Source organism: Sapajus apella, unplaced genomic scaffold (assembly GCF_009761245.1).
Source record: "Sapajus apella isolate SASKATOON/1434 unplaced genomic scaffold, GSC_monkey_1.0 scaffold140, whole genome shotgun sequence".
NCBI lineage: Eukaryota > Metazoa > Chordata > Mammalia > Primates > Cebidae > Sapajus > Sapajus apella.
This window is the reverse complement of record NW_022437080.1, coordinates 3,040,453-3,064,878: the sequence shown is the minus strand read 5'-3', so window position 1 is coordinate 3,064,878 and position 24,426 is coordinate 3,040,453. Positions and strand designations below refer to the sequence as shown.

General features: G+C 47.9%; 1 protein-coding gene across 5 annotated transcripts in view; it reads left to right on the top strand.

Moving 5' to 3' along the window:
* The window catches only part of MYO7B (myosin VIIB), a 94,864-nt gene that overhangs the window by 10,048 nt on the left and 60,390 nt on the right, over window positions 1-24,426 (top strand). For all 5 annotated transcript variants that reach the window (XR_004264452.1, XR_004264451.1, XM_032263955.1 and 2 more), the window contains 6 exons: window positions 9,210-9,250; window positions 13,147-13,260; window positions 14,260-14,412; window positions 15,647-15,831; window positions 18,418-18,539; window positions 22,067-22,209. Coding sequence is in view for 3 of the 5 variants with exons in the window: in XM_032263955.1 (XP_032119846.1) it covers window positions 9,233-9,250; window positions 13,147-13,260; window positions 14,260-14,412; window positions 15,647-15,831; window positions 18,418-18,539; window positions 22,067-22,209 (735 nt within the window). In the remaining 2 variants the exon portion in view is untranslated. The remainder of the gene's footprint in view (window positions 1-9,209; window positions 9,251-13,146; window positions 13,261-14,259; window positions 14,413-15,646; window positions 15,832-18,417; window positions 18,540-22,066; window positions 22,210-24,426) is intronic.

Here is a 24,426-nt window from a genome sequence, read left to right as displayed (position 1 = left end):
TTCTGTTTTTATTAGGGAGTACACGTGCAGGTTTGTTACATGGATATATTGTGTGATGCTGAGGTAGAAATGATCCCGTCACCCAGGTAGTGAGCATGGTACCCAATAGGTAGTCTTCATATTTAACATGGGTTTCTTGTAGACAGCATATAATTGGGAGCCTCGAGTTTTTAAAAGACAAAATCTCCAGGTCCTAGGGATTATTTGGCTGTGAAGAATAGGAGACTCCAGGTGTCTTTTAGCAATGCTAGCTCCATTTGCTGAGATAAAGAATGCAGGGGCAGGAGCAGGTTTGGGGACCGAGGAGATGAGGTGTTATGGTCACGCTGAGTTTGAAGTGCCCATGGCACCTCTGAGGGATGTGTCTAGGGAAAGGGGCCTTGGTGTGTCTGGAGGTCAGGGTAGGGATGCAGGTTGGAGATGCTAATTTGGGACTCAGCAGGACTATGATCCTGGTGGCCCTGAGAGAGTGAGCACACACAAGGGGAGTGTGCAGGCTGAAACAGAATAGAACAAGGGCTGGCAGATCGGTGGGAATTATTTGGTTCCAACAACCAAATCCAAATGGCTTACCCCGTATAATCAAACTGCAAAAAGGCAGAGACAGGATTTCTGTCTTTTGTCTCCTTCCTTCCACATCTGCCAATTTTATTCTCTCAAATCAGCTATTTTTAAGAAGCTAGGACCATACCTCCTGGTACTTCTGGAATCAAATTTCATAATTTCGGCATTAGAGAGGAAAACCAACCCTCGGCTCCCATTCAGAATGTCCCAGAAAAAGCTGTGATTGGCTCTGGCTTGGACCACATGGCCGCTTGGGTTCCCAGGATTCACGAGATTCTCATCAGCAACACGATTTGAACTAGGGGAGGAGATGTTCCCCAAAAGGATATAGGAGGAAGGCATACCAGGCAGACAAAAATCACCAGCCTCTCCCTTGGACACCAAGAGGTCAAGGTGAGTGAAAGGGCCAGGCATGATGGCTCAAGCCTGTAATCCCAGCACTTTAGGAGGACGAGGTAGGCAGATCACTTGAGGCCAGGAGTTTAAGACCAGCCTGGCCAACATGGAAAAACCCCATCTCTACTAAAAATACAAAAATTTGCTGGGCGTGGTGGCACATTCCTGTAGTCCCAGCTACTTAGGAGGCTGAGGATCGCTTGAATCCAAGAGGCAGGGGTTGCGGTGGGTCAGGATCACCCAACTGAACTCCAGCCTGGCAACAGAGTGAGACTCTGTCTCAAAAAAAAAAAAAAAAAAAGAATAGGAAGCTCTGGGAGGAGATTGAGTGGTGCCCCAGAGGCAGAGGGAAAGGCAGTGCAGCCTTGTAGGAGCAAGAGGAGATGGTCAGGAAGGCATGAAAGGTGAGAAGGTGGAGGCAGTGTTATGGGGTGGCTCCTTCCAGCAGCTTGGCTGTGGCACAAACACAAGGAGGGGGAGGGTACTCAAGCTGGACAGGGACAGTGAGGTCAAGAAAATTCATTTTAAGATAGACAAGACAAGACCTGAGCTTATCCCTATTCAGAGGGCAAAGGACCAGGAGAGTGGGAGAGGACAAAGACGTGAGGGGAAGATGATTGTATTAGTCACTCATTGCTGCATAACAAGTTATCCCAAACTTTAACAGCTTAGAATAACAAGCATTGATTATCTCACACAGGCTCTGGGGGTCAGAAATCTAAGAGCAGCTTATCTGGGTGGTTCTGGCCCAGGGACCCTCATGGGGTTTGTAGTAGCTGTTTGGGTTGCCATAACCGAATACCACAGACTGAGGATGGGGTGGCGGTGGGGCTTAAATGATGGAAATGTATATTCTCCACTGTTCTGGAGGCTGGAACTACAAAATCAAGGTGTCAGCAGGGTTGGGTTCTTCCAGGCACCTCTCCTTGGCTTGCAGATGTGGGCACAGCCATCTTTCCTCTTGCTGCCTCTTCACGCCGTCTTCCCCGTGTGTGCCTGCATCCTAATCTGTTGTTGGCTATAAAGTTGTAGTCAGAATGTTGGCTGAACTGTGGTGATCTGAAGCCACAACTGGGGCTGGAGGGTCCCTTCCAAGATCACACAGCTGTTAACTGGAGCCCTCAGCTCCCACAATACAGGCCTCTCCTTCGGGCTCTTTGAGCATCCTCACAACCTCCAGGCTCCCAGGCCAAGTGATCTTAGAGAAAAAGCAAGCAGGAAACCACAGAGACTTTGCAAACTAATCTCAGAGGGCATACTCCATTCTTCTACCTTCTTCTATTTGACAAAAGCAGATCACTAAGGCCACACTCCAGGTGGGGTGAATTCGTCTCTCTTGTGAGCAGAGATGTGCCAAAGAATTTGGAGACGTATATTAAACCACTACGGTAATTGTTAAAGCAAGGCCTTAAAAGTGGAGGCTGGAGAAGGCAGGGCTGGAAGGATTTGTGTGGGCTGTCAAGGCTCCCTTTCCCCAGGCAGTCATCTAAGTGTGCAGAGGCACGGAGAAGTCAGGGAGTGGCCACGCTGGAAGCTGAGTGTGGTTTCTCTCTTGCTTCAGTGAAACAGGTCAAGGCATTCTGCAGAGTGAGTGGTGGAAAGGAGCTTTGAAGCAGGGATTCTGGCAGAAACAACTGACTGGGGCCTAAAGAAGGAATCTGGACATTGCTGAAGGCCTAGTCAGGGTGAAGGCCGTGAGACCACCCTGCCGCTGTCTGTAAGGGGGTGGAAGGCATCCCCAACTCTGCTCAGATCCAAGGCTGGGGCTGTGCAAGGCGAGATCAGGAATCAGTTTAAGGGAAGTCACAGTATTCGTAGGAGGGCGACGGACCACAAGGGCCCACAACATGTATGCTTCCTTCTGGTTCAAGTTGGCTTTTGGGAAAAAAAGTGTGCTTCTTGTATTTTCTTCTCTTTGGGCCTTTTATTATTTTTAATTGACACATAATAGTTGTACATGTGTGTGGGGTACAGTGGGGATGTTTCAATATGTATGTTATTTTTGTGTTGCATTCACAAGTGTTAATCTGACCACTTTTGTCCCCAAAAGATCTAAGTTTGACGTCCTCTTTACCAATGTGGATGACCTGTATTTCTTTCTCTTGTCTGATTGCTCTGGCTAGAACTTCCAGTACTATGTTGAAGAGGAGCGGTGAGAGTGGGCATCTTTGTCTTGTTCCAGTTCTCAGAAGGAATGCTTCCAACTTTTCCCCATTCCGTATTATGTTGGCTGTGGGTTATCATAAATGGTTTTATTTATGTCCCTTGTATCCCGATTTTGCTGAGGGTTTTAATCATAAACGGATGCTGGATTTTGTCAAATGCTTTTTCTGCATCTATTGAGATAATCGTGTAACGTTTGTTTTTATTCTATTTATGTCGTGTATCACATTTATTGACTTACATATGTTAAACTATCTCTGCCTGTCTGGTATGAAATCTACTCGATCATGGTGGATCATCTTTTTGATACGCTGTTGGATTCGGTTAGCTAGTATTTTGTTAAGGATTTTTGTATCTGTGTTCATCAGGGATGTTAGTCTGTAGTTTTCTTTTTTGGTTATGTACTTTCCTGGTTTTGGAATTAGGGTGATACTGGCTTCACAGAATAATTTAGGGAGAATTCTCTCTCTATCTTGTGGAATAGTGTAATAGGATTGGTATCATTTCTTTTTTGAATGTCTGGTAGAATTCAGCTGTGAATCTGTCTGGTCCTGGACTTTTCTCTGCTGTTGTTGGTAATTCTTTTATCACCGTGTCAATCTCACTGCTTGTTAATGGTCTGCTCAGGGTTTCTAATTCTTCCTGATTTAAATTAGGAGGATTGTACCTTTCCGGGAATTTATCCATCTCCTCTAGGCTTTCTAGTTTAGTCATGTAAAGGTGTCAAAGTAGCCTTGAGTGATCTTTTGTATTTCTGTGGTGTGAGTTGTAACATCTTCTGTTTCATTTCTAGCTGATCTTATTTGGATCTTCTCTCGTCTTTTCTTGGTTAATATTGCTAATGGTCTATCAATTTTATTTTTCTTTTCAAAGAACCAGCTTTTTGTTTCATTTATCTTTTGTAGGGTTTTTGTTGTTGTTGTTTCAATTTCATTTGATTCTACTTTGATCTTGCCTATTTCCTTCCTTCTGCTAGGTTTACCTTTGGTTTGTTCTTGTTTCTCTAGTTCCTTGAGATGTGACCTTAGACTGTCTACTTGTGCCCTTTCAGATTTTTCGATGTAGTCATTTAAGGCCATAAACTTTCCTCTTAGCACCGCCTTTGCTGTATCCCAGAGGTATGTCACTATTATCACTCAGTTTGAAGAATTTTAAAATTTCCACCTTGATTTCATTGTTGCCCCAATGATCATTCAGGAGCAGGTTATTTAATTTCCATGTATTTGCATGGTTTTGGAGGTTCCTTTTGGAGTTGATTTCCAGTTTTATTCCACTGTGGTCTGAGAGAGTACTTGATATAATTTCAATTTTCTTAAACTTATTGAGACTTGTTTTGCATCTTATCATATGGTCTATCTTGGAGAAAGTTCCATGCACTGAGGAATAGAATGTATATTCTGTGGTTGTTTGGTAGAATGCTCTATAAATATCTGTTACGTCCATTTGTTCCAGGGTATAGTTTAAGTCCATTGTTTCTTTGTTGACTTTCTGTCTTGATGACCTGTCTAGTGCTGTCAGTGGAGTATTAAAGTCCCCCAATATTGTTGGGTTGCTGTCTATCTCATTTCTTAGGTCTAGTAGTAATTGCTTTATAAATTTGGGAGTTCCAGTGTTCATATATATTTAGGATTGATATTTTCCAGTTGGACAAGGCCTTTTATCATTATATAATTTCCTTCTTTGTCTTTTTAAACTGCTGTTGCTTTAAAGTTTGTTTTGTCTGATAAAAGAATAGCTACTCCTGCTCATGTTTGGTGTCCATTTGCATAGAATGCCTTTTTCCACCTCCTTACCTTTTTATGTGAGTCCTTATGTGTTAGGTGATTTTCTTGAAGGCAGCAGATGCTTGGTTGGTGAATTCTTATCCATTCTGCAATTCTGTATCTTTTAAGTGGCACATTTAGGCCATTTACATTCAACATTAGTATTGAGATGTGAGGTACTATTCCATTCATCATGCTATTTATTGCCCGTATATCTTTTTTTTTTAATTGTATTTTTGTTTTATAGGTCCTGTGAGATTCTTGCTTTAAAGAGGTTCTGTTTTGATGTGTTTCCAGGATTTGTTTCCAGATTTAGAGCTCCTTTTACTAGTTCTTGTAGTGCTGGTTTGGCAGTGGCAAATTCTCTCAGCATTTGTCTAAAAAAGACTGTACCTTTCCTTTATTTATGAAGCTTAGTTTTGCTGGATACAAAATTCTTGGCTGATAACTGTTTTGTTTAAGGAAGCTGAAGATAGGGTCACAATCCCTTCTAGCTTCTAGTGTTTCTGCTAAGAAATCTGCTGTTAATATGATTGATTTTCCTTTATAGGTTACCTGGTGCTTTTGCCTCACAGCTCCTAAGATTCCTTTCCTTCGACTTGCCTTTAGATAACCTGATGACAATGTGCCTAAGTGATGATCATTTTGTGATTAACTTCCCAGGTGTTCTTTCTTGTATTTGGATGTCTGGGCTTCTCATATTTGTATGTCTTGGTCTCCAGTGGGCCAGGGAGGTTTTCCTTGATTATTCTTGCAAAAATGTTTTCCAAACTTTTCGATTTCTCTTCTTCCTCAGGAATGCAAATCATTCCTAGGTTTGGTTGTTTTACATAATCCCAAACTTCTTGAAAGCTTTCTTCATTTTTTAAAATTCTTTTTTCTTTGTCTTTGTTGAATTGGGTTAATTCTGAATTGGGTTAATTCAGAGCTTGTCTTCGAACTCTGAAGTTTTTTCTTCTGCTTGTTCGACTCTATTGCTGAGACTTTCCAGAAACTTTTGCATTTCTCTAAGTTGCAATTGCTTTTTATTTGTGCTGTTTCAATAAAGATTTCTCCCCTCATTTCTTGTATCTTTTTTATTTCCTTAAATTGGACTTCAACTTTCTCTGGTGCCTCCTTGATTTTCTTAATAATTGATCTTATGAATTCTTTTTCAAATAAGTCAGGGATTTCTTCTTGGTTTGGACCCATTGCTGGTGAGCTAGTGTGATTTCTGGGGGTTATGATTTTCTGGTAATATGACGAAACAAAGAACCTTGTTTTGCCATATTACCAGAATTGCTTTCCTCGTTCCTTCTCATTTGGGTAGGCTATGTCTGCGCTCAAGGCTGCTGTTCAGATTCTTTTGTTCCATGGGGAGTTCCCTTGATGTAGTACTCTCCCCCTTTCATGGTAATGGTATAAAAATAGGCACATAGACCAATGGAGCAGAATAGAGAACCCAGTAATAAACCCAACTACTTATAGCCAACTGATCTTCAGCAAAGCAAACAAAAACATGAAGTCAAGAAAGGACACCCTATTCAACAATCCTAGTCAACAATGGTGCTGGGATAATTGGCAAGCCACATGCAGGAGAATGAAACTGAATCCTCATCTTTCACCTTATAGGAAAATCAACTCAAGATGGATCAAGGACTTAAATCTAAGACCTGAAACCAAAAAAATTCTGGAAGATAATATCAGAAAAACCCTTCTAGACATTGGCTTAGGCAAAGATTTTATGACCAAGAACACAAAAACAAATACAAGGAAACCAAAGATAAATAGGTGGGACTTAATCAAACTAAAGGGCTTTTGTACAGCACAATAAACAGTGAGCAGGGTAAACAGGCAATCCACAAAGTGGGAGAAAATCTTCACATGCTATGCATCTGACAAAGGACTAATATCCAGAATCTACAAGGAACTAAAACAAATTATCAAGAAAAAAAAATCCCATCAAAAAGTGGGCCAAGGACATGGATAGACAACTCTCAAAAGAAGATATACAAATGTGTAGATGTGTAGGGTCCAGCCCTACAGGGTCCTTGGAGCCCCTCTCTGCTGGTGTGGAGACGAGAAACTGTAGAAATAGACACAAGACACAGAGATAGAGAAAAGAGAGTTTGGGCTCGGGGTCCACTGCCAACCAAAGTGGAGAGTCCGGCAGTGGCCCTGAGTGTCCATGCACTCTGACTTTTATTGAGTACAAAGCTGTGGGCAGGGTAGGTACAGGTCAAGTACATCACGTGTCATACAGGTAGGGGCCCAAGGCTTTCTAGTAGCCAAGATGAGGTAAGCAGCATAATGCATCAGCACTTTTCCATACTTGTCAAGAAAGAACAAAGACCTTAAGATTTATATTACTTTTACTGATTATCTCTTCTGAGAAAAAAGGAATCAGGTGCAAAAGTGGAACATGAGAGTGGACATGGAACGTGACCACTGAAACGCAGCATCACATAGAGACAATTAAGCCCCCGGATGTCTGCGGGCCTACCTAACAGCCATCAGGCCTTCTGCAAGAGCTTGGAGGAGCGGAGTTTTCTCCTAACTCCCCCAAGGAAGGAGATGTCTCAGCCATCTTGGACGTCTCCTTCCCTGGCTGGCTAAACAGCGGGCACTTTCCCAGCACTGGTGCTGCCACACAGCCGAGGCACCCTACAGCAGCCCTTACACGAGCATGACAGAGGATTTAAAGCATCTTGCCTTGGGGTCATTCCTTTCACCAAGTCACTCCAGGTTCACACTTTGGGACCTGAAAGGCATTAGTAAAAGAACTAAGATTACCTATGAATAACTAAGATCACATATGAATAATCAAGATCACCTATGAATAACTGCTATGATTATACCTCTAGTTATTTCCTTCTTCATTATTTATATGGGAATAAGCTAAGGCTTCTGACTCCTGCCTTGGCACTTATGAGGTCTCCTTCCCACACAAATGGCCAACAAACATGAAAAAACGCTCAACATCACTAATGATCAGGGAGATGCAAATCAAAACCACAACGCGATACCATCTTACTCCCGCAAGAATGGCCATAATCAAAAAAATCAAAAAATAAAAGATGTTGGCGTGGATGCGGTGAAAAGAGAATGTTTCTACGCTGCTGGTGGGAATGTAAACTAGCACAGGCTGTATGGAAAACAGTGTAGTGATTTCTTAAAGAACTAAAAGTAGAACTACCATTTGATCCAGCAATACCACTAATGGGTATCTACCCAGAGGAAAAGAAGTCATTATATAAAAAAGATACTTGCACACACGTTTATAGCAGCACAATTCACAATTGCAAAAATGTGAAACCAGCCCAAATGCCAATCAATCAACAAGTGGGTAAAGGAACTGTGGTATTCACAGTGACCTGGATGAGACTGGAGACCATTGTTCTAAGTGAAGTAACTCAAGAATTGAAAACCAAACATCGTATGTTCTCTTTCATAAGTGGGAGCTAAGCTATGAGGATGCAAAGGCATAAGAATGACACAATGGATTTTGGGGACTTGGGGGGAAAGGGTGGGAGTGGGGTTAAGAATGAAAGACTACCTCTGTTGAACCCTACAAATTGGGTTCAGTGTATACTGTTCTCGTGATGGGTGCACCAAAATCTCACAAATCACCATGATAGAACCTAGCAATAGACCTGGTACCCACTTTGCACTGCTCAGCACAGAGACAGGAAGATGCCAGTACTCAGTCAGGGTAACTCGGGGTTTCCTCCTTCAGATGGGGCAAGTGGGCCCCTCCCCCCTCCTCCTCCTGGTGACTGCTACTTGGGCCTGGCTGCCTGCTCCCTCTAGAGCCACCAGGTGCTGGGGACAGGTTGGAAAGGAGGCAGATCTGGGTTTAATTCCCAGCTGTGTTACTAATTAACTGAGTCCCCTTTCCTGCATTGAGTCCCATGTCTAAAGTGGGGAACACGCGTGTTCTGCAGTGCTGTGAGGTTTAAAGAATGTGATGTGTCTGAAGCTCCAGTGGCTGCTTACCTGAGCACTTCTCAGGATGTGCGATGATGACTGGTTTTCATGGATGTCTGACCAGATAAAACTGGGGCTTCTGGATGACAGGGAATCACCTACTTCCTATATCAAGCCCAGGATTGAGTGTGAAATATGTCTTCAACAAAGGTAACGTAAGATGAAGAAGCTGAGAACAGCTCTTGCCCTTGTGCTAGGACTGTGACTCATTCATCCACTTCTTCAGCACTGTTTTTGAGCCAGGTCCCATCCCAGGCACTTAGGGACGTGTTGGTGAACAAGCCCAGCTCCTGGGCTCCAGGGGCTCCTATCCGGGGTGTGCGTGGAGCCGACGTTCTGCTTTCTCTCTCCTTACAGGCGTGTGGAACTGCTGACCCAGGATGTCGGGGCTCAGGCTGGTAAGAATTGTATTATTTGATCTAGGGGTTATTGGTGTAAGTTACTCAAGGCTACGTTGAATAGCTCCCAAGGAAAGAGAGGAAAGGCAATGAGATCCCATAGGAAAATACCAGAGACACGGAAGTTTAGGTAACATGACAGACTTTAGCATCTAAAGAAAACAAGTTTGGCCAATCAGTGGCCTCAGCGATACATGCACAGGTATGTGTGCTTATCCCTAGCTTCCATGCAGGGCTTAACATGTTCCTTTGTCTTGACAAAGGGATTTCTTTTTTTTTTTTTCTTTTTTTCAGACAGGGTCTCACTCTGTCACCCAGGCTGGAGTGCGGTGGTGCGATCTTGGCTCACGGCAACCTCTGCCTCCCAGGTTCAAGCGATCCTCCAGCCTCGGCCTTTCGAGCAGCTGGGACCACAGGTGCATGCCAACACACCCAGCTAATTTTTATATTTTTTGTAGAGACAGGATTTTACTGTGTTTCCCAGGCTTGTCTCAAACTCCTGAGCGCAAAGCCACCTGCCTTGGCCTCCCAAAGTGCTGGGAGTACAGGTGTGAGCCACCGTGCACGGCCAACAAAGGGATTCCCCAGTTGTCTCATTGCGGCAGTTGCAGGGAGCTCCCCTAGAGAAAACAGGGAACTGGGGAACTGTGGGCGTGGGTAGAACTGAAACCCAGGTCCAAATCATCGCTTTGGACTCTGCATTGTGTTGCCTTCACTCAACAAATATCCCTGTGTCCCAGTGGCCAAGAGATGGCTCCTCCACAGGAAGGAAGCAGAGGAGTTTTGCATTTACATCCAATCAACAGCTGCTGGGGAACCGCCCTGCCCTGGGAGGCAGGGACAGGCCTTGAGTAGCCTGGAGGCGGGGCGTGCAGGGTGGAGAGCTCAGAGGCGGGGGAGCCCAGAGGAGAGACCCCAAACCAGCCTGTGCATCCTTCCCTGTCTTCCATATTTCCAACCTTGCCTCATGCCCCACGGAGTCCAGGAGAGCTGGACAGTGCTGCAAAGTGCTCTTTGATAAGAAAATGCCCCAAATGTTCTCCTGCTTGCAAAGCCACATAGGCTTTTGTTCCTGTCTGCTGGACCACACTGCTGAGAGGAGGACCTTCACTAAGTAGGAGTCCCTGGTTCTACCACTAAGCGTGGCAGCATCTGACTCACAGAATGGGCAGACAAGGTTGGCTTCTTGTTTTCAATGACAGAATAGAGCTTAGGCTGTTTTAGGCTGGAGAGAGGACATGCGTGGTCTAAAACATCAGGTTGTGAGGGCTTCTGGTGACTAAGTCACAAACACGAGAGTGTGGCTCCACTTTGGAGCATTATATGGTTTCAAGGCAAAGCCAAACATTTCACAAAGGAATATGCCCATGGGATGCATTAACGCCAACCGTTCCTCTGGGAACATGACTAACAGCAAGCAGAGTTTAGAAAAATACCACGTGGTGCCCTATTAGTCACAATTATAATTGCAGGGCTGCTCTATCTCCAGAGATTAAGTGTTTGAGAGGAGAGTGGTCATCTTTTTTTTTTTTTTTTTTTTTTGTTGAGACAGAGTCTCACTCTGTCACCCAGGCAGGAGTGCAGTGGTGCGATCTCAGCTCACTGCAACCTCGGCCTCCTGGGTTCAAGCAATCTTCCTGCCTCAGCCTCCCGAGTAGCTGGGACTACAGGCGCCCACCACCATACCCGGTTAATTTTTGTATTTTTAGTAGAGATGGGGTTTCACCATGTTGGCCAGGCTGGTCTTGAACTCCTGACCTCAGGTGATCTGCCCGCCTCGGCCTCCAAAAGTGCAGAGTGGTCATCCTTTTCATAAGTCTTTCAGAGGGCCTGCGCAGTTGTTGAACCCTCTGTGGTGCCCTCGGTGCTGGTCACTATTCAGGCTCCCTACCATGGGGCCTTCCATCTTCACAACAGCCCTGTGAAGCGGCCCTTTCAACAGATAAGGAAGTTGGAGGTCAGAGTAGGTAAGTAACTTTCCCAAGGCTGCATAACTCATGGAATATAGAGCAGGGATTAGAACCCACGTCTGTCTACTTCACTGGGGCTTGGACTGCCGTAACAAAATACCACAGACTGGGCAGCCTAAATCACAGACATTTATATCTTCACGGTCCTGGAGGCTGGACGTCCAAGGTCAAGGTGCCTTCAGGGTTGGTGTCTGGTGAAGCCTCTCTTTCCTGGCTTGTAGATGGGATGGCTGTCTTCTCATTGCATCTGCACATGGCCTTTCTTCTGTGCTGGGGAGTGAGGAGAGGGAGAGAGAAAAAGAGCAAGAGAAAGAAAGAGAGAGAGAGAGAGGGCACGTCTTACTCTGGTGTCCTTTTTTATAGACACCAGCCCTATTGGATTAGGACCAAACCCTTTGAACCATGTCTAACCGTAATTACCTCCCTGAAGGCCTTATTTCCAAATACGGTCATATCAGGAGCTGGGGCTTCACTATATGAATTCTGGAGGGACACAATTCAGTCCATACAACAAAGTTCATTTATATCTTTGTCCATCTTCTATAGCTGTCTTCTTCCTAATTCTAATTTTATTTTATTTTTTATTTATTTGTTTTTGTTTTGACAGAGTCTCGCTCTGTAAGCAAGGCTGGAGTGCAGTGGTGCGATCATGGCTCACTGCAACCTCCATCTCCCAGACTCAAATGATTCTTATGTATCAGCCTCCTGAATAGTTGGGATTACAGGCACCCATTCCAGCTGTCTCATCCTTCTCAGTTGTCCCGCATCTAATTCCTGGGCTCTCTTGCCTCTGACCTAATCTTTGGTCAGTCTTTGTAAACTGTGGTGACATGCTTGGTCACACTTCCCACTACTCTGTGGCAGTTATTTCTCTTTTGCTAAGTGTTATTTGCTCCTTTCCTCCTCTTGAGTTTCAGTACCTCTGAACACACACCTGTGCTGGTTCCTTTTGGATTACTTCTCTTCAGATGCAGTGAGCTTTCTTGGGTTAGAAGGAGATTCATGCAAGTTCAATGCCATGGTGCGGGCTAGCAGAAATCTCACATGTGAGTTTTTAGTCGTTACTTCTCCCACCTAATAGATCTGGGTACTATAGAGCTTTTCACAGGGCAAGGTTTGTCTTTTCCCACCCCATAGAGAGACTGCTTCCTGCAAATATGGCAGACCTGCAAATATGATCTGTTTCTTAGAACCAAGACAGGCCAGGCAAGCTCTGACGCCACCTTGTGCTCCTGCTCCTGCCGCTGCAGCAAGACATGCCACTTTCGCACCCCAGGATGGGCTCCTTCCTTGGAGAAGTGAACTCTGCCGTCCCTTTCTGGAATCTACAGCTGGGGGGCACCTTTTCAGCTCCCTCCTGCATCTTCTAGTAGCCCTTTTGCCTGCTCCCTGGTTCAGGAGCTCATCCTCTTCTCCCAGTTTCATGGAAAGTGATGTGCTCGTTTCTGTTTCTCATCCTTCTATTGCTTGTGGGTGATTTCTGAGAGGATACAAGTGGAAGTTCAGTCTTGCTGCCATCAGCAAGCTTGAGAAGCACTTTCTCAACCACTCAGCACTCCAGCTTCCTCAATGGTAGCCAAGTTTCTTTTTCTTTTTTAGAGGTGCTGCGGTGGAACCTGAGCTCCTGTTCTTGTCAGCTTATTGTTCCAGACGAGACAAAAACATGGAGAGAAGCTGTATAGGCACTTGGTACCTGCCCAGTGAGCAGGGCAGGTGACACATGCTCAAAGGGAACCTGGGCTAGGAGAGAGAAGGAGAAAGAGAGATGGGAGAGGAAGAGTGAGAGAGGAGGATAGGAAAGGAGAGACAAGCTCCAGCCACCTTGAGAGTTCTGGACTGGAAGGGACAGCCCCCAGGAGAGGTAAGTCTCCAGCAGTGAGGGGAAGAGAGGGGGGATCACACTATTATCTTCTGTCTGCCCTCCAGGGTGACCACGTGTGGCTGGGGCTTCCCTCCACCCACAAGACCGGCGTGGCCATTGGGGGCATCATCAAAGAGACAAAGCCAGGCAAAGTCTTGGTTGAAGATGACGAGGGCAAGGTCAGTGTTCTGGGGCTTTAATCTGGGCCCCGCCCTGCCCCCACATCCAGGGCCCCGGAGCCATTCCCTCCCTGAGGAACCTTGCCCCAACACCAGGGACCCCAAGACCAAGTGGGGTCCTGGGTGGCAGGACAGATCATGGTGGAGTCCTGCCATGGTGAACATGGCCTGTGTGTCCTGGGGAATGCTTCAAGAGCTGCAGTTCTGGGAAATGAAGAGAATTAGGGGAGCAGGCAGTGGGGAAGTGGGAAAGGGGCTCCGGCAGGGCCACAGGGGCAGACAGCGGGTTTGCAAAGTGAAAGGGGCAGGTGGGAAAGGTGAGCAAGGGAGGTGTGTGGAGGGGCAGGACGGGGCAAAACGCACACGTGAGAGGCCAGCGACCTGGAGTGGCCTGCGGGTGACCAGCTCGTCCACCGGAGAGGTCAGGGCCAGCCAGGTGGTGAGTGGGGAGGGGCTTACAGGGGAATGTCCAGCCGGCCACTTAGCTTCTCAGACTGTCCTGTCTGCTCAGCTGGGTGCTGCAGTCTTAGCCTCCAAAGAGAAGTTTCTAGGCTGTGGCCTGGGGGATCCAGATGATGGAAGTCAGTAAGATAATAACAATATCTTCTATTTGAATAACACTGTAGTTTTTAAAAACACTTTTACTTGCACACTCTTATTCCAACAACCTGCAAGGCCCCCAGCTGCAGCCTGACTCTAAATCTAACTTCCGGTTTCAAGCTCCTTTGTCCCTGAGCTGAAATTCAGCCCTTGCCCCAGCTACACCCTAACCCTGGCCCCTAAAGCCATGCTGGCCCAGCCATAGATGACACTGATCCTGTCACAGGAGTCCCTTGACCCTTCTCATAGACTGACCCTGACCAGAGGCTGGCCACCAGCCCCAGGTCAGCTGATCCATGACCCAGAAGACCACTTGCTGCTGAGAAGCTGGAGGGGAGGGTGCGGCAGGCTGGCCACCGGAATGGAGGCCGCCCCTCAGGACTGCACCTGTTGCTCTAGGAACACTGGATTCAAGCAGAGGACTTTGGTGCCCTCAGCCCCATGCACCCCAACTCAGTCCAGGGTGTGGATGACATGATCCGCCTGGGGGACCTGAACGAGGCGGGCATGGTGCACAACCTCCTGATCCGCTACCAGCAACAAAAGATCTACGTGAGTCTCCCAGTCCTGTGTCCATGGGGGAGCCCCCCGACAGGTGCCGACCTCCTGGACGGGGAGAAGAAAATGATGCACAGGGGGTCTGGGGCCAGGCACTGCCCCTCATGCCCTCACTGAAGGAGGTGGGCGAGGTACCTAACTTTTCCCAGTCTCTGCTGCCCAGTCCCAAACTAGCAGGGTGATTCCACCCTAGAGGGGAGGAAGCCGATGCCTAGTGACAGCACAGTGTCTGGCATGCAGTCTGTGCTCAGCGAGGGCTGCAGATGGCCATCGCCCTCTGCTCTGTCCTTCCCAGGCATGTTGTAGAGACAGGGTCACCGGACAGAAAGCCCCTGGCCTCCCAAGAGTGAGTCCCGTAACAGCCCAGATCCCAAGGTCCTGATTCACCAGACGAGGGGGCCATGAGGGTGAATGTGGGCCCTCCCCATGAAACTGACCTGGATGGAGGTCAGCGCTAGCCCGAAGCTCTCGTCCTGATTCCAGTGCAGATTTCCCCAGGGGAGGTGGCATTCCAAAACCGACACCAGCTCAGCTTAAGCAGGTGTGGCCTGCAGAAGTCACGGCCTCTCTGGTCTGGAGGAGTGGCTAGCTTGGTTGTGACTGGCCCTCCTGGGCTCTCAGAGGAAGGCAGCTTGTGCTTCTAAAGGGCTTGTGCATGCTCTCCACTTCTGGGGGCACAGCCTGAAGCCAGAGGGCGTGTCCTCTCCTTTCCTAAAATGAAAACCAGGATGTGTGGTCCTGTGGCTTATTGTGCAGGCTCTGCCTGTGCCACCCCTGAGGGGCAGTGGGGCCGGGTGGGGGCTCTAGACGGGCAGCTGATCCAGGGCGGAGGTCCCAGGGGCACACAGAATTTGTGGTTGGGGTCTGTGAGGGCCAGGTGCTGACCAGGCTACGTGAAGGCCCCTGCGGGATGCAGGCGAAAACCCATTTCATACTTAGTCCATTTTTATCGAGCCCCTTCTAAGAACCAGGCAGGGTACTAAACAGTCAACATCTTGTTTTCCTGGAAACGTGTCCCCTGGGAGCTCACCTTCTTGGTAGACACTCCATCTTCCCAGAGGAGGGGTCTGTGCAGCCAAATGTCTTATCTCCCTGGCCCAGAATTGGACTCTCCTTCCCCACCAAAGTCAGTGGCTCTGATAACCCCCTGAGGTCAGGGCCAAGGCCAAGACCAGGGCTGGGCGTCTCTGCTGGGGTAGATGGCACTAACCGCCTGCTCCCTTCTCAGACGTACACAGGCTCCATCCTGGTGGCCGTGAACCCGTTCCAGGTGCTGCCCCTCTACACCCTGGAGCAGGTGCAGCTCTACTACAGCCGCCACATGGGCGACCTGCCCCCGCATGTCTTTGCCATCGCCAACAACTGCTACTTCAACATGAAGAAGAACAAGAGGGACCAGTGCTGCATCATCAGGTGAGGCAGAGGGATCGGCGCCACCTCCTGGCATCTCCCTGAGCTGCTCCCGACCAGCGTGCCAGCAAGGCGGGCGGTGCAGGAGCATTCCCTACCCAACCGCACACACCCCGGCTGCCCTGCGCCCTGAGCAGTTTCTCCGAAGCTTCCTTCCTGCAGAACCTAGACTTTCATTGTATCACCAAGGACTAGACTGCCCAGACTTGAACAAAGGTTTACTGAGTCAAGGAAGAAAGTTGGGCTGAGTTCCTTTAGAAATGGGGCCCAGGAGTCAGGCGTGGTAGCTCATGCCTGTAATCCCGGTGACTTGGAAGGTCAAGGCAGGAGGATTGCTTGAAGCCAGGAGTTTGAGACCAGCCTGGACAACACAGTAAGACCCTGTCTCTGTAAAAATAAAAAAAGAAAAAGATATGGGGCCCAGGTTAGGCACTTGAAGATGCGGGGGTCCGACAGGTGAGGGCCCACTCAAAAACGTCTCAGGGCAGGCCTCGGGTGAGGACAGAGCAGCAGCAGCTCCAGGGGCAGCTCTCAGGTCACCAGGGGACCAGAAGGAAAGTGTCCCCTCCAGTCCAGATCCTAACTCTGCTTCAGAGACTCCCTGCCTGGCCTGGCCTCTCTACCAGTGACCACAGGCCCTCCTGGTGTCAGGAGGTGTCGGGAGGAGGAAGTGTTCGAGGGAACGGGAGGTGGAGTGAGAATATGGCTCCCGGGCACCTTGCTTGGTGCTGTAGTAGAGTCATTCATTCATTCCTTCATTCATTCAATCATTTGAGGTTTTGTCATGCCCCACCTGCACTGTCCTAACATGGGGAAGCAGCAGCTAACCAAAGGGACCAGAATCCCTTCCTCGGGGAGCTTACATTCTAGAAGCAGAGACAGGCAACAAATAAGTGGATTGTTATGCAGGTCCTAGCAGCTTTGAAGAAAAACGTGGCAGGGAGAGGAAAGGGTGATGTTGGCCTCCACATTAGGTAGGGGCAGACCAAGCATGGCCTCTATGAGGACAGAAGCTGAACAGAAACCAGAATGAAGTCCTAAAGCTCAGGTGATCACATTTCATGTCCTCAGCAACCCTCTGAAAGAGATGCTTTTATTCCCATGTTATGGTCCCATGTTACTGCTGGAGAGACCCACAATCAGAGGGGCTGAGATCCTGTTCCAGCGGCACACCCTGTGGCTCCCATCATCATCATGATGTATAATGTTGCCATCATCCCCAGCAGTGAAATGGGGAATTCAAACCCAGGGCTCTGGAGAAGACAGCAGGAAGGTGCCCTGGGAGAGAGCTGGAGCTCCCAACCTGCCCCTGGAGGCAGGGCAAAGGGCCTCTCAGCAGAGCTGGGCTGCAGGCTGGCTGGCCTGGGAGCTTACAGGGTGGCTTCCACCTGGAGGGTGGCGGAGCTGGCTGAGTGTGAACAAGGAGAGGAAAGAGCCCCCTGATGTTTGGTTCCTTGTAGTGAACAAAATGTCAGTTGTCACTTTGAGTCAGACTGGGTTCTCCTCCTACCCTGTCCTCTCCTGGGGCTGTGGGCAAGTCCCCGTAAGCCCCTGTCTCTACAATGGCAGGCTATTTGAGGAGGCTGTGTTCATGAAAATGCCTGGCACTTGACAGGCACGCAGGGAGTCCATAGCCATCCGTGGAGGCTTGTTGATCTCGCTCTGCTTTGCTGGCACAGTGATCCTGGGCATTTTCATCATAATTTTTAAAAAGGTAATATTTTCAGGCCGGGTGCTGTGGCTCATGCCTGTAATTCCAGCCCTTTGGGAGGCCAAGGGAGACAGATTATCTGAGGTCAGGAGTTCGAGACCAACCTGGCCAAAATGGCGAAACCTTTTCTCTACTAAAAATATAAAAAGTAATTGGGCGTGGTGGCAGGTGCCTGTAATCCCAGCTACTTGTGAGGCTCAGGCATGAGAATCACTTGAACCCAGGAGACAGAGGTTGCAGTGAGCCGAAATCATGCCCCTGTACTCCAGCCTAGGCAACAGAATGAAACTCTGTCTCAAAAAAAAAAAAAGGTAATATTTTCAGGTGAAGCAATATCTGGGATTTGCTTTAAAATAGTATGGGGAGTGGGGGGCGGTGGGGAATAAACTTGGCCAGGAGTTGAAGCTGGATAATGGGACTGTGGGAGTCTGTTATGCAAACTGTAAAGTGTAGGAATCCTCTGGGGATTCTGTGAAAATGCAGATTCCGATCCACAGAGCCTGCATTAGCTGGGCATCTGCATTCTGGGCCTGCTGCTGGCCTGTGGGCCGTCCTTTCATTAGGAAGACATTGAGTCATCCCACTCATCCTTCTGTATGTCCTGGGCACTGTGCCGCTGACCCTGGAATGAACCAGATTAGCGTGTGCCAAGGCGCTTGCAGCCGAGCACAGAAAAAAAGACAAACTCAGTAACGTGTGCAATACAGGCAGCCTGAGACCCGCAGGAGACTTCAGGGCAAATGCAGTAGGATTTCTGCAGGGGAGAGGCCATCCCTGTCAGAGGCTCAGAAAGCAGGCCTGGGGTTTGCAGGAGAGTTGAGAGGTGTTGAAAAAAATAGCTGTTTTGTGGCCTCATGTCCTTACATACCCTTTTGCAGTGGTGAGTCTGGAGCTGGCAAGACGGAGACCACCAAGCTCATCCTGCAGTTCTTGGCCACCGTCAGTGGCCAGCATTCGTGGATTGAGCAGCAGGTCCTGGAAGCCAACCCCATCCTGGAGGGTAAGCATCACTCAGGGATCCGCCCTTCTCCCCCACCCCCACTGGAGCCTTCCTGCCAGGTGGGACCACAGGGAGGGACAGGATAGACCACAAACCTTCAGCAACTCCTCCAGACCCTTGGGACACAAAACACAAGGGTGGGGTGCATGGTAGGGGTAGGGGGCCCAGGCATTACAAAGTGGAAAGACTGATGACTTAATAAACTTTCACCAGGGGTGCTTTCCATGAGATTGTAAGGAGTACGCTTTTCTAAAAGACATCCAAGATCAAATCAATTTGGGAAATGCTAGGTGTGTGCGCTTCGGTCCCCTGGAAAGCAGTAGCTGGGCAAGAATGAGGCCTGCAAGAGGTTTATCGTGGGGTAAACCTGCAGAAGACAAAGTGGGAGGAAGCAGGAGTGGGCGGGACAAGCCTTCAAATTCAGACGCCGTGCAGACACTTAGGAAGGGGAAAAGGAGAGGAAGCAGCTTGCCTCGGAGAGGCTCATCTGTTATGCAGACCTAAATCTGGGCCAACCCAGCAGGGGCTCTGGAGCAAACTGCTCATTAGTGGGCTCCTGTCTTCACCTCAGTGACCCCGGGCTCAGTCTCCAGCCAGGGCTGCCCAGAAGCCTGTGGCCTCGGCCCCAAGGCTGTCAGCTGCTGGACAGCGCAGTCTCTCTTGTTTCTTTACAATTCAAGTTTGCTTTACATATAGTAAATATTCACCTTTTTTCATGTACAGTTTTGTGAGTTTTGACAAACTCATACAGGCTTATGGCTCCCATCATCCTCATGAAATAGAATGTTCCCATCACCCCCAGATCTTCTCTCACGCCCCTTCGTAGTCACCCCATCTTCCCAACCCCTTCTCTGGCAACTACTGATTTGTCCTTTTCCCCCGCTCCCAGTTTTGTCTTTTCGAGAAGGTCTTAGAAGTAAAATCACAGCGTTTGTAGTCTTTTGTCTCTGGTTACCTTGGCTATTTGGAATTCTTCCTTGCTGCCGCCTGCATCGCTGACTCCTTCCTTTTTAATGACAAGTAGAATTCCATTGCGTGGTGGTACCACAGCTTCTCCACCAAGTGAAGGACATCTGGGTTGTTGATCGTGTTTAGCTACTAAGACTAAAACCTCTATAAACATTCACATACACGTTCTTCTGTGCACATAGGTTTTTCCCTTGGATAAATATGCAGGCGCGAAATTGTCGGCTCAAATGGGAAGTGAGCCATTTCACTTTGTCAGAAACTTTCGAAATGTTTTCCAAAGTGGTCACAGTATTTTGCTTTCCCAACCAGAGCAGGAGTGTTCTGGTTGTCGTGTGTCCGCGCCAGCACCTGGCACAGTGAAGGACACGGTCTGCCCTCTGATACGTGTGGAGCAGTGCCACATCGTGCTCGTAACTCCCGTGGCCCCGAGACTAAGGATGTTAGCATCTTTCATGTGCTTACCTCCCCTCTGTCTATCTTCTCTGAACGGTCAGTTCAACTCTTTTGCCTATTCCTTAATTGGTCTACTTCCTTACCGGTGAGTTTTAAGAGTTCTTCTTTACCTGTTCTGGACACAAGTCCTTTATTAGACAAGTGTCACATCTTACATTGTGTCCCAGTCGGAGGCTTGTCTTTTCTTTCTCTAGACAGTGTCTTTTGCGGGGCAGAAGTTTTAAATTTTGAAGTTCAATTTGTCCTTTTCTTCTTTTCTGGGTTATTTTTTTTGTGTTGTATCTAAGACATCTTTGCCTAATCCAGAGATTTTCTCCTATGTTTTTTCTACATGTTTTATAGTTTTAGGTCTTATATTTAGGTTGATGGTCCAGTTTATGATCTACATTTGTGAGCCAATATTTTTCTATGGTGCAAGGTACACAGCATAGAAAAAGACTTGGCTGGGCGTGGTGGCTTATACTAGTAATCCCAGCACTTTGGGAAGCTGAGGCAGTCAGATCACTTGAGGTCAGGAGTTCAAGACCAGCCTGGCCAATATGGGGAAACCTCGTCTCTACTAAAAATACAAAAATTAGCTGAACGTGTTGGCGGGCGCCTGTGATCCCAGCTACTCATGAAGCTGAGGCAGAAGAATCACTTGAACCCAGGAGCCGAGATCACACCATTATACTCCAGCCTGGGTGACAGAATGAGACTCTTTCAAAAAGAAAAAAGACAAAAAGGCTTTTCTGTCTTTCCTTCCTTCTTTCTCACCTTCTTCTCTCCTTCCTTCCTTTCTTTTTCCCTTTTTTGTTTTGTATCAATACTCTATTGTTCCAGTCCTATTTGTCAAAAAGACTATTTTTTCTCCATTGACTTGCTTTTGCACCCCTGCCTAAAATCAACTGGCCATCCATGTATGGGACTGTTCCTGGCTTCTCTCTTCTCTTCCATTCCTCTGTCTATCCTGTCACCAGGGCTACAACATCTTGATTCCCATAGCGTTATAGAAAGCTGTGCAATCAGATAGCATGTGCCCTCCAATTTTGTTATTCTTTTTCAAACTTGGCTATTCCAGATCATTTACCTTTCCGTAGATAGTATATGTTAAATTCAGCCTGTCAGTTACTACAAAATAAAATTGCCTGCATCACGTTCTTTCTTGAAGAGACACCCAACCAGTCACCCCCATGATGGCCACACTGGGTTCAACAAGTTAAATAGGTTTCATAACTGTGGCACTTCTCAGAGGCTCTGCTGTGCACCGGGACTCCTCGAGAGAGAGACGGGATGATGTGTTTCCTAAACCTACTTCCCCAAGGAGCCCTTTTCCTTTGTTTCAAGGGACTATGTTAGATGTTGGTATTCTGAAACTCATCCTAACCATTAAAGGGCCATCAAATCAGTCTTCTAGAACAAATGAAATATCATAGGATAGAAACACCCCAGTACATCACTCTTCCTAAGAACTAGTACTGAGTATTTTGTTCTCTAACTTCGTGTATGCAGGTGGGCATGTGTATACACTAGGATGCAAGACAAAATATCTTTCTTCCTGTGGATCAGCTTTACAAAAAACACTTTGGAACATGCTGCAACCCAAACCCTCCCGATCTGACCGCCTCCGTGTGTCCTGGCCTGGACACCCTGTCCCCACTCCCCATGCCAGCTTGCCCTCTCCGTCTCAGCCTCAGTCCTGCGGCCTGAGCCATCTTTCTAAGCTGCAGATCTGCTCCTACTCTCTCTCAGAAGCTTTCCTGCTTCCCTCATCACTGAAGAATGATTGCCCAAGTTCTGAGCCTGGCATCCAAGGCTCTGTGCCACCTGGCTCTACCTACTAACTGGTTCTGTCTGCCTTCCACTGCTTTCCTCCTGTACCCCACGCTCGGACAAGACTTCTGCCTCTGCAAGCACACGCCATGGTTTCTGACCTCCGCGATTTTCCCTACATTTTTGTCTTCTTCTCAGCGGGCCCTTGGCTGCCATCACTGCCTGGGACAGCCCTGCCCGTCCTTCAGTTGGAGGCTTGGCCACCTCCTCTGAGAAGCCCTCTTAGATGATCCCACTCAAATTACATTTTCTCCTCTCTGCTCCCATCATGTGCATCGCCTGCCTACCTTCAGCCTTTGGAAACGCCAAGACAATCCGCAATGACAACTCAAGCCGCTTTGGGAAGTATATCGACATCTATTTCAACCCCAGCGGGGTGATCGAGGGCGCACGCATTGAGCAGTTTCTCCTGGAGAAGTCCCGGGTCTGCCGACAGGTGAGGCCTCCACCCACCCAGTTTGAGTTGAGGGAATAGAGGGACTCCCCTTCACCACTCTCACCTCTCCTCCCCTCTTCCCCAGGGGCCCACCCAGAGTCCACAGGCCTCACTGGATAATGAGGGCCCTTCCCCAGTATTCCAGGACAGCAAATGATAGAATTTTTTCCATTTTGGGCAGGGCTCAGTGGCACACTCCTCTAATTTCAGCACTTACGGGAGGCCAAGGCAGATGGATTAGTTGAGTCCAGTTCAAGGCCAGCTGACAAAACCCTGTCTCTACAAAAAAAAAAAAAAAAAAATAGCCAGGCAGCGGCACACGCCTGTAATCCCAGCTACTCAGGAGGCTGAGGCAGGAGAATTGCTTGAGCCTAGGAGGCAGAGGTTGCAGTGAGCTAAGACTGAAGCTTTGTATTCCAGCCTGGGCAACAGAACGAGGCTCTCAAAAAAAAATTTTTTTTTCCATTTTTAATTTTCCATTCACATAAATTTCTTCTTGTTTGATACCTACCACTCCTCATCTCTACTAGAATTATTTCTGAAGCTGAAGCTAGGTTAGTTGGGTGGGCTGTATCTTCAGGTGTGTTAGGAGCCATAGCAGAAAGACACAGACGACAGTATCCCTAATGCCACATGGCCGGGAAGTACAGTAGCATGTGGCCTGTGTTGTCACACCAGGCCCTGTGCTCGGGGGCCCCATGCTTGGTTTCATGCTCTGCTATCGCCACCCTGAAATTCTTACTAGCCTTTCAGCAAGAGCTCCCATGGTTTCCTTTTGCACTGGGCGATCATGTAGCCAGTCCTAAATAACAGGAATCCCAGCACGTGGCACCCACAACAGCAGAAATAATGCATCTCTGTGTGGGGGGTGCTCTCGTATGATGGCATGACACCTAACACATGCATGTGAGCAAGTGAGCACACACATGAGGTGGGGGTGCAGAGGGGAAGTGCCACCAACAAGGGCGCTGTGGCTGTCAGAGGGACAGATGCCTCGGCACTGTGGGCAGCTGAGAAGGAAGGTCACATTTAGCAACCCCCCTGACCTGATGCTACGCTTTTCCCATTTTATCTCATTTGACCTTCACAACCAGGAGAGGTAGGTCACCTAGAGACATGGTCAGGTGAAAAAAAAGGAAGTTACAGAACCATAAATATGTTTTGTGTTAAGATAAGAAAAGAGAGAAATATTTATAGATATACTGTAAGTAATTTTTTTTAATGTCAATACAAGAACAGAAAACCAAACATCATATATTCTCACTCATAAGTAGGAGTTGAACAATGAGAACACATGGACACAGGGAGAGGAACGTCACACACCAGGGCCTGTCGCGGGGTGGGAAGATTGGGGAGGGATAGCAGGGGGTGGGGGGATGGGGAGGGAGAGCATTAGGAGAAATACCTAATGATGACGGGGGGATGGATGCAGCACACCAGCATGGCATGTGTATACCTATGGAACAAACCTGCATGTTCTGCACATGTACCCCAGAACTTAACTTATAGTAAGTTTTTTTAAATACCTAGGTTCTAGGGCAGGGAGGAGGAGATTTAAGGGAGAGGAAGGCAGGGTGGAAAGGAGCTCTCATTTTTTTTTATTTTGAGACAGGATCTCACTCTGTCACTCAGGCTGGGGTGCAGTGGTGCAATCTCAGCTCACTGCAGCCTCACAACCTCTTCCTCCAGAGCTCGTGTGATCCTCCCACCTCAGCCTTTTGAGTAGCAGAGACTAGAGGTGTGTGCCACCACGTCCAGCTAATTTTCTTATTTTTTGTAGAGATGAGGTCTCACTATGCTGCCCAGGCTGGTCTCAAACTCCTGAGCTCAAGTAATCCTCCCGCCTCAGCCTCCCAAATCTGCTGGGATTACAGCCCAACTGAAACTCCCATCTTTTAACACTACTGTACCTACTTCAGATTGTTTGATTTTTATGAGAATGCACTTTAAAATAGTGTTGAAAAAAATACGGAAGGCAGCCTAGGCAACATGGCAAAATCCCATCTCTACAAAAAAATACAGAAATTCACTGGGGGTGGTGGTGTGTGCCTGTGATCTTGGTAGGCTGAGGTGGGGGATGGCTTGAGCCCAGGACTTCGAGGCTGCAGTGAGCCAAGATCACACCACTGCACTTTAGCCTGGATGACAGAGCAAGATCTTCTCTAGGGAAAAAAAACACAACAACTGAGGGCCCAGGGAGCCCCATGGCAGTCAGAT